At 36.4% G+C, this 10821-nt stretch overlaps 1 protein-coding gene across 1 annotated transcript; it reads right to left on the bottom strand.

The window, feature by feature from the left end:
* Positions 1-4367: 4367 nt before the first annotated feature.
* LOC133789934 (uncharacterized) lies at positions 4368-5700 on the bottom strand. The gene is made up of 2 exons (XM_062227592.1): positions 5340-5700; positions 4368-5247 (listed from the first exon to the last, which is right to left on the bottom strand). The coding sequence occupies exon 2, from the start codon at positions 4846-4848 to the stop codon at positions 4402-4404; it is 447 nt and encodes a 148-aa protein (XP_062083576.1). The 5' UTR covers positions 4849-5247; positions 5340-5700; the 3' UTR covers positions 4368-4401.
* Positions 5701-10821: the final 5121 nt, after the last annotated feature.

Here is a 10821-nt window from a genome sequence, read left to right as displayed (position 1 = left end):
ACGAGTAGCATCTACGACTAGTATTACAGCAGTTGAAGGAGCATAGGTTATATGCTGAGTTCAGCGAGTGTAATTTTTGGCGACCACAAGGAACATTTCTAGGTCATATTGTCAGTAAGGAGGGGATTCTAGTTGACCCAAGTAAGATTGAGGCAGTGAGGGATTGGCCCAGGCCGAATAGTGTACCAGAGGTTAGGAGCTTTTTGGGATTGGCAAGGTACTACCAGCGATTCATCGAGGGATTCTCCAAAATGGCCACACCATTGACTAAAATGACACGCAAGAAGACTAAGTATGTATGGACACACAGGTGTGAGAATAGTTTTAAGGAGCTGAAGTGACGCATGTGTGTGAGTGAACGGCGAAGGCCGGGAACGGCGAAGGCCGGGAGCGGCTAAGGGGCCGAGAACGATAAAGAGCCAGGAATGGCAAGGGGTCGGGATTGGCGTTGAGCACGCAGAGTGCAGGCTGTTGGGGCGAAACCCTCCTATGGTGTTGTAGTCACCTGCTCGGTAAAGTCTGTGAACCTAGGGCCTGGTATAGCGCCTGGGATGGTGTTGGCTGCTATGTGCTTAGCTTGGTGGTTGTTTTGTTATACACCATGAATTGTCATGTATGTATTATATGCTTTATATTGAGTTTTCTTGCTGGGCTTCATCTCACGGGTGCTCTACGGTGCAGGTAAGGGCAAGGGAAAGGTCGACCAACCATGAGTACGGAGAGCGTGGAGCGACAGGTACATGTTCGGCCTGCCTAGTTGCCACAGCCAGGGTGATTTTGGGAAAATGTAATGTATTGGTTGTTTTGTCACCTACGTCGACTATACATGTATTTTTGGGTTGTAAAGTATTTCTTAAACAGTATTTTGGGATCCCAATTGTGTAACTTTTCCAACATTTCAATGAATATCCAAGTTTTATAATTAATAATGTTATTAAACGAGTTTTGTTTAAGTTTAATCACACTTTTAACCTAAAACCTCAATTAGCGAGCTAGTGGCACATTTTTAACTCACTTAGTAATGACTCTAAAGAAATAGGGCATTACAGTTTAAAATGTGTTTTAGGCCATGTTATTTTAGCATCTAAAAGTGCCTTTGTTCCGGGTCGCTTGATTTCTCATAATGTCATGATTTCATATGAAGTGATGCAATATTTGAAAAGGAAGAGAAAAGGGAAAAAAGGTTATATGGCTATCAAGATAAATATGAGCAAAGCATATGATATGATTGAGTGGGCTTTCTTGAAAGTTATGATGCTGAAGATGGGATTTGCTAGTCAGTGGGTGTAGTTGATTCTTCACTTTGTTTCTACCCTTTCATACAAGGTTGTTCATGGTGGTCGAGTTATGAGACCTATTACTCCAATGAGGGGTTGTGTAAAGGTGATATGATATCGCCTTATTTGTTTATCATTTGTGCTGAGGGGCTTTTGGCTTTACTTGGGAAGTACGGAAAGATGGGAAGGATTCATGGTTGCAATGTGGCTAGGGAGCTCCTAAAGTGTCTCACATGTTTTTTTTTCCAATGATTGCAACTTGTATTGTCAAGCCTTGGTTGATGAAACAACCAAGTTGAAGCACTTGTTGCAAAGGTTTGAGAAGGTTTCTGGGCTGCTGGTTAATATGGTCAAATCTGCTATATTTTTCAGCTCTAACACTCAAAGTTGGGTTCGTGTTGATGAGTGTAACAACCTGAGTATGACTGAGGCATCCTTGCACAATTCTTACATTGGGCTCCCTAGTATTGTGGGCAGAAAGAAATTGACTCTTTTGGGGTTTATCCAAGATCGCGTCCGGAGGCAGTTCCCAAAATTTGCATGGCAATGTTCTCTCTAGACCTGGTAAAGAAATTCTACTTAAAACTATAGCCCAATCTCTACCTACTTATGTCGTGAGTATTTTCTTACTTCCCTTGACTATGAGTTCAGAGATTGAGCGAATGTTATGCAAGTTTTGGTGGCAATCTTCGTCCTCTAGAAAAGGTATTCATTGGTTGAGTTGGGACAAGCTTAGCATTCAAAGACATGGAGGTGGTATGGGATTTAGGCATCTAAGAGATTTTAATTAGCCATGTTGGGTAAACAAGGATGGCGCTTATTGTCTTGGGAATCTTCTCTGGTTGTTAAGATTTTTGATGCTCGTTATTACCCAAATGGTTCATTTCTTACTACCTCATTAGGATCCAATCCTAACTTTGTTTGGAGGAGTATTTGGGAAGCGTAAAGGATAATTATGGAGGGTGTGCATTGAGTTGTTGGGTCGGGGGATAATATCGATATTCTTGGTCAACCTTGGCTCCCGGATGACCATAATTCGTATGTCATTTCCACTAATCCTGCCCTTGATTCTCATAAAGTGAGCTCTCTTTTGCAGATGGGTAGAAGGGAGTGAGATAAAGACCTGCTGGCTGACTTATTTGAAGATACATATAAGAGACTCATTCAAAGAATTCCTTTAAGATAGTCGACTTCTATGGATCAATGGTATTGGACCTTTGAGTATTCTGGTTCTTACTCATGAGAAGTGTTTATCGTTGCCTTCAGGCTCTTAAGGGTCGTTGGATTTTGGAAGCTACTTCAGGCTTTTGGTGCATGCTTTGGCAACTAAAAATTCCCCCAAATGCTAAGAATTTTCTTTGGCGTGCTGCTGCTGATTGTTTACCAACTAATGTGCATCTGAATTCTCAGAATGTTAAGGTTTCTCTTGCTTGCTCAATCTGTCATACTGCTCTAAAATTTGTTGAGTGGGTCATGCTTTGATCAACTGTCCTTTTACTTTGAGCTGTTGGAGTTTAGTGGATGAGCATCTTGTGCACTTTGACAGGTCTAGCTTCTGCAATTGGCTGGATGTTCTTTTTTCTTGTTTGTTGGGTGATACTATTTATCTAATTGGTTTGGTTTGTTGGATGATTTGGATGTCTCGGAATGATGTGCTGTGGAATGGCAAAGGTCTTCTAGTTAAGGAGGTGGTTGTTTATGCTAAAAGGTACTTTGATCATTGGAAATTTGCTCAGCATAAGCAGGTTGTTTTTCCTGGTAGCTCTAATCTTAATGGCATGGTACTATAGCGTTGGACTAAACAAGATTTAAATAGACTCGAAGTCAATGTAGATGCAACACTCTTTGTTGATTCTGAGTCCTTTTGTGCTAGAACGTGTCTCAGGCGAGGTGTTGTCTTGCCCCGCTTTGTTGAAGCTGTCGGTAAGGAGGTTCTTAGCTGGCTCAAGGAGAGCTCTTTTTCTGATTTTATGGTTGAATACGATTGCCCATTCGTTATTCAAGCTTTGATTATCTCTGTTTCTATGACTTCCCCATTTGGCTTTCTTATTAAGGATTGTAAAGCTTTGTTGTCTTTGGCGAGAAGTTTGATTATTTGCTCTGATCGTGTGCATAGAGGGCAGTCTTGTACTTATGATTTTGATTGTATTTTGTAATTAGCTGGTCTGGCTGGTTTATAAAATCTGATTTCTTAAAAAAAAAAAAGTCCAAATTGTAATAGTAGTTCATAATGGGTAGTATTTGAGTTACACACTCTTCGACCACATATAGATATGGGCATTTGTATATTATAGGATGATTTATGACATGTGCATACTTTTTGAGATTATATTGTTCTAATTAAGATTATTCATGATGATAAAAAAGTATTTAGAAAGGTTACATGATGAAAATGATTATAGATATGAAAAATAAAAAGTTAATGAAAACCGGTATAGATGAACTTCAATTAGGCTCGTTAGCTCACTTATTTTCCTTGTAATATTTTTGGCTTGGCTACAAAGTATTGATATAGTTTGTTTGGTCCATTTTCGGTGTATGGTGCAACAAGACATGATTCTTGTTCTCTTAATAATTAGATTTAGCCGTATTTCTATTATTTTATATTCAAGAATATGTATGATGGTACTTTGTCTAAAATATTGTGATGCTATTTTAAAAATCAATAGTTTCGTGATGATTAATGTTTCAACTATATCTTTTATTCTTTATGAATATATATCTGCGTTTCCATGTTTTAAAGGAAATTTCAATCCTTAAATAAAGAATTTAAAGATGAGAGATTATTATTATTAATTTTTTTTTCAACAATAAAAATGAGATTACTTTTTAGTTAAGGAACTGTTTCCTATATATGTAACCATTATTTCAGAGGAAATAATTGAAATTTTTTATTATTAATTATGTTTATCCAATTTGAGTAAATGTAAATTATTCAGTTTTTTAAATTTTGAAGAGATATTAAAAAAAAATTATTTGATTTTGGTCAAACAATTTTTCTTTGTAACTTAATGAATTTTATTTTATTCTATTCAGATTAAACTTTATATATTGCAAAAGTCATTTAATATGCTTAGTTTTTTTTTTTTTTTTGAGATGAAATACATGAGTTACACGCAAAAACTCAACCACCAGCAGGAAAAGACAAATCTTCAGCGAACGCCAAAGACACCATAGGAGGGACACCTCCTTCCCAAAAGCCAAATGCTTGATAACGAATAACATTCTTGGCAATCAAATGAGCAACATAATTTGAAGATCTAGGACCAAACTGAACCGATAGAATTCCTTGATCCTCAGCCTCCCTACTAATACCAACCACAAGTAGATCCAAATCTCCACTTTCCTCCAGCGGTCTATTGAGCATACCCACCGCTAAGCTACAATCCAAAAAAATACGACCACAACTCTGATTTAACCTTTTATGGCCAACAATTCTGCTACCAGCTTGATAGGCACAGTTGATGAATGTGCTACTTGAAGCGATTACCTTCCCCAAACTATCTTTAATTACCATGCCACTGCTAAAACAATCATGTTCCTTATTAACTGCAGCATCAATGTTAATCATGAGCTCTCCTTCATTAGGAGGAGTCCATGCCTTAGGAGCAGAGTTATTGATGCAACCTGTAGCAGAACAACCCTGGATAAACTCATTAAAAAAGTTAGACGTCCATTCCACCACAATAGTAGCCTCCGGGTTCCATTCTTGAATATAACATTGTTACAATTATTCCAACACTCCCAAGCTAAAACAATGAAGAAGCCAAATCTGTCTTAGGGAAGATGAAGAGAAATTTTGGATAGGAAAGAAATTGGGTCTTCCATATTCCATCTTTTAATGAGCTTGTTGAACCCCGCCACCTTCTAGACCTATTTATTCTTTGAGCAGTTCCAAATTGCATGATATCAATCCTCCACCTTGATTGAGTTCCCACACCTACAACAACTTTGGTCACATTTAAGCTTCCTGCAAAAGTGAACACTATTATTGGGAAGCCACAAGTGACATAGCTTCAATAAAAAATGTTTAATTTTAGGAGGAACTCTCAAACTCCATACACTTTTCCACCAACTTTCAGTTTCTCTCATAGCTGAATCTTCTACCATTTCTCTTTCACGAATAGCAACTTGGTAGTCATTACTATTAAAAATATTTCTGATAAAATTCACATCCTATTCTCCATCAACACTCCTGAGGTCAATCATCTTAAGATCAGGACGCATCTAAGGATTTTCTAAAAAAATGAAATTTATGGGTCTTGGCAGCCATTTATCCTCAACTATCTGAACCTCCTCTCCCAAGACAATTTTGCAATGCGCACATTTTTCAATTATTTGCCACCCCCAAAGGAGACTCCTCCATATAAAGGATGGTGAAGATCCCACCTTCGCATGAAAGAAGTCACAATTATTATGGTAACTATATCGGAGGACTTTAGCAACAAGACAATCAGGAAATCTCATTAATCTCCAACATTGTGTAGCAAGCATTGCTTTATTGAAAAGTTCCATATCTTTGAAACCCATACCTCCTTTGAACTTTCTTCTACAAAGCACTTCCCATTTGCACCAGTGAATTTTCCTTTTCTTCTTAGTTGATCCCCACCAAAACTTAGCAACAACACTGTGAATATTATTTATAAGATTCATTGAGAGCCTGAAACAATTCAAATATAGCATAATTAGGCATGGCCTGCACGAATGCTTTTTTCAGAATCTCTTTACCTGCCACCGAAAATAGCAATCTCTTACAGCCCTTAATCTTATTCCAAATTCAGGATTTAATATATTTAAATATCTCCTTTTTTGATCTACCAACAAACCCTGAAAGACCCAAATACCTCTCAAAATGATCAATAATCTAAACCTCAAAAATCTCAGCCAAGTCTTTCTTAGCGCAATCATCAACTTTACTACCAAAACAAACTTCAGATTTGTTAAAATTTATCACATGTCCCGAAGCAAGAGAATAACATTGAAGAATCTCTTTCAGCAATCTGCACTCATCAGCATCAGCATTAAGAAACATAATGTTGTCATCAACAAAAAATAAATGGGAGACTTTAACACCATTTCTACCAAAACAAAGAACCTCTAAGAGGCTTCTCTATTCAACATCCAAGATCAAACAAGAAAGAGCTTCAACATAGAGAATAAATATGAAAGGAGAGAGGGGGTCACCTTGGCAGAGGCCACGCTCTGGAATCACTTTGCCTTTGACTTCCCCATTCAACAAGAAAGAAAAGGACACATAATTGATACATCCCATGATTTTCTTCACCCACTCACCATGATAACCCAGCTTCAACATCATACACTCCACAAATCTCCATTCAACCCTGTCACACGCCTTCGACATATCAAGTTTTAAGGTCATTTTCTTTCCATTCCCAAAACGATCCTTTCTCATACACTGCATCCCTTCATATCCAATAATAGCATTGTCATGGATCATTCTTCCCGACACAAAGGCACTCTGCGAATTCGAGAAAGCCACCATCAAAGAACTTTTCATATGATCAACCAAACACTTAGACACAATTTTATACACCACGTTGCAAAGACTAATGAGTTGAGACTTTTCAACCTTATTCTCTTTAGCAAACTTTGGGATTAACGCAATCAAGGTTTCATTGAGTTTGTGCAGAGGTACAGTCTAACATCAACCCTTACCTAGCTCCAAAATTTCTGGAAGAAAAGGGCGGGGAGCCCGTCTTTCCCAGGTGCTTTATAGGATTCATACCCTTCATAGTCGAACTAACATCATCCTTAGTAAACATAGACAACAAGATCTCATTCATAGCCTTCGAGATTTTCGGTTGAACCCCCTGATAATACTATTAATGATATCATTTGAAGGACTAGTTGATTTGAAAAAAGTATGAAAATAATTCACAATAATTCTCTCAACATTCTCAATTTTGCTTAGAAAGACCCCCTCTTTGTCAAACAAGCCACCAATTTTGTTTTTCTTCTTTCATAAAGAAGCCTTATGATGAAAATATTGAGAATTTCGATCCTCACATTTTAACCACACCACTCTACTCCTCTGTCTCCAGTATACTTCTTTTTTCTCAAGGAGACAATTCAAGTTCTTTTCCTCCATTTTGAGCAGCTGCCAATTAGGAGGGTCCATAGAGAGAGACAAATCTCTAATTCTCTGATTTACTTCAGCAATTCGTGCATTCATTTGTTTCCTCTTGTCAAGATTCCAATGCCATAAACCATCCTTGCACTCCTTTGTTTTCACTTTTAACGCACTAGGATTGTTGTAGAAAACACCATTATTCCATTTGTCCTCAATAACCCATTTACACTACTCATCATCACACCAGGCCTCCTCGAAGTGGAATCGAGACTTGTATATCTCTCTTTTATCCAATGACGACGACTCTTCACCAAACTCAGTGACTATAGCTTTATGATCAGATCCCATCCAATCAAGATACTCAACCTTAAATTCATTAAACACATCCTTCCAATCCAAGTTGACTAAAACCCGATCCAGTTTTTCCATAACAAAATTTTTCTGATGGGCATTGCACCAAGTGAAAGTTTTTTCTTGTCTAGTTATGTCATCCAGAGCGCAGTAATCTAGAGCTCTCTGGAATATATTCATTGCCTCCTCACTCTGAATACTACCCCCACTCTTCTCCTCCATAGAAAATATTTCATTGAAGTCCCCTCCAAGAATCCACGGACCCTGTATAGAATAAGCTATAAGACACAGTAATTCCCAAGTATGAATACGATCCCCAGCCACTGGACTACCATACACTCCATTAAAATGGAAATAAACCTCCCCTTCTTCAGAAATCATAATATCAATATGAAATTTAGAATGACTACAAACACAAACATTCAAGGAAGAATTCCACAACAACAACAAGCCTTCGTTTAACCCAACTCTATCAACAACAAAAAAGTTGTCAAAACCAATTCTTAGAACAACATTTTTCGCTTGGTTGCGGGATAGTTTACTTTCTGAAATGAACACAATATCCAGTCTCAATGAGCCACAATGGGATTTTAAAATATTGAATGTACAAGGGTTGGGTTCCCCAACCCTTGTACATTCCAACAAAAGAGCTTCATTGTGCCTGGTGGCCTAGATCAATAAGGCGCGCCGATTTGGTTTAAATAGTGGGAACAGAGAAATCCACCAAATTAGGAAACTCTTCCCCAAAGTTGCCTCACCTCCTTCCACCATCGAGCTTGTTCTTTCTCCATTAGCCGAAATATCCTCCTTAGATTTGATGACGCCCCCAGTCTTTGTGGTTCCTTGTTTGCGGGCCTTTTCCTTGATCGACTCCCTCTTCCTACCTTTCCCTCAATGTTGATTTGAAGGAATAGTTGAGCTTCCAACAGAGAACGTCCCTAACACCAACAGCTGAGAAGGTTGGTTGATTCCGCTCCCATCAATCTTAGCCTCTTCCACCATTTGTTTTTTACAAATTCGAGCCAAGCTCTCCTTTTTCCAATAATTTATTTACAAGGTTACTGCCTTGATTTAAGAAGGGGTGTGAGAGACTTGAGGAAATGAGGAAGGAGAGTGCGACTGAGTAGAGAACATGAAAGATGAAGCGTAATTTTAAATATGCTTTGACGATTAGTGTGTTTATTACTAAAATATGGCTTGACTAGCTCTGATGTTTGTAACTTCTTGAGATTTTTCGACTTGTAATGAATTTGGTCCGTCTTAACCATTAATAAAGTTTCTTAAAAAAAATTAAAAATATAAAAGCACCGTTAAAAGATTGCGATAAATAAATATATTTAAACAATATGATGTCGTCTCTGTTTATGGAAAAATTTATAAAATATATATATATATATGAATTTTCTTAAGTAGGGGCACATCACTTTTGTCCTTACCGTAGGAGTATTTTTTATTTTCGATACTTGGAGAAATTATAACCAATTTTTTTACATGATGATGTATATTATAGTTAGAACAGTCATCCTACCAATTTTCGAAAAATTATGGATAATTTATGGTGCTGAAATCAGTGTTCAAGCAGTCAGTTGCATGCGTGCTTGAATTTTTTTTTATACGAGTGGAAAACAGACTATTTGAACTCTAATTTTTCCATTGTAAATTTATTAGAATTTCTTGAATATTGGCGGAATACCTATTATAACTATAATGTACGCCATCATTAAAAAAATTGAATTATAATTTCTCCTAGTTGCGAAAATAGTAAACGCTACCTAAAAGGTTACCTATATATATATTATAAGACCCTACCCCTATATATATATATATATATATATTACAAGTTCTGATTAAAAATCACTACACATATGTACGGTTAATTATGATCAAGTTATCACAAACGTCACATGCATGCATGATAATAATTTCTAGCTCTGGTTAGGTTCTTGATCTATATTACATTAATGAGCAGTTTCAACCTTGATACTTTTCGAGATATATATCTCTATCTAAGTCAAAGGAGGTAGTGGTTAATAAAAGCATCTCGATTTTTATAATAATATTTATATATATTAGTTTCCTGGGATGGGGGTGAGAAAATAGAGTCTCGAGCCAGAAGGATGCGGTCAGGTTACGTAGTATTATTCAATAATAGTAAAATCGAAAGAAATTGACAAACTATAGGAAGTGATGATTTTCTGTTTAATCGAGAGCTAACGAATAGTCCTATCAGAGTTAAATATATATATATAGATATTAAAGGAGGCACGGCATTGATCCATTTGGAACGATATCGATAGGTACGTATATGAAGATGGTTCATTACTACAAATGAAGAGCATCCGTAGATTTATTATCTTCTGAGAAAGATAGTGATAGATCGAATATAAAGTTGTCGGAGGAGTCAAAATCTCATCTACCGGTACGTACGTATAGTATAATAATCACGTACCAATCGGTACAAAACAAGAAAAGGACGTACCACTGGGTGTTTTCTGAAACTAACATGCGCGTTTATTGTACCGGCCTCCACGTACGATCGACTTTATATATATTATATGATAATCACTTAATTATTAGCGCATGTACATGTTATGTTACCCAACTATTTATATTTGTGTATATGTACGTATGAAAGTTGTGGATACATTTTGTACATGACACGAGTTAGTTATAAAAGATCTATAGAACTTGTACTCCTATATATATATTAAATAAGGAGTCAGCATATTTATTAACGAGTATAAATATATATCACAAATTACACACAAATACAAAATTTTGAGTTTAATTTTCACTTCTAGTAACAACAACAAAAAATTGTGACTAAAAAATAATTGATAGATCACACAAGTTTTAATTTATAGAAGAAAGTCACAGGGACATTTTTATTTACTTTACTAAAATATAATTTGTTACAAAAGTTATGTGTGTCAAATTTTCTACCACAATCATTTTATTAGTGTTAACATAATAATTGTGATGATGCCCACAAATCTACAACTAAACAAATATACTATTGTGTATTGACACTGCTATATATGTGAGAATTTTCTGTCTAACTTTATGCTTAATTAAGTTAACATTGTTAATTATTTTTATTAT

This window comes from Humulus lupulus, chromosome 7 (genome assembly GCF_963169125.1).
Source record: "Humulus lupulus chromosome 7, drHumLupu1.1, whole genome shotgun sequence".
NCBI classification, from domain to species: domain Eukaryota; kingdom Viridiplantae; phylum Streptophyta; class Magnoliopsida; order Rosales; family Cannabaceae; genus Humulus; species Humulus lupulus.
Note: the sequence above shows the minus strand (reverse complement) of the source record. Positions and strands in the feature narration are given on the sequence as shown.

What these genes read in the sequence shown, in the direction of transcription:
- LOC133789934 (XM_062227592.1), bottom strand. Translation starts at nt 4,848, where the DNA reads ATGATTAACATTGATGCTGCAGTTAATAAGGAACATGATTGTTTTAGC.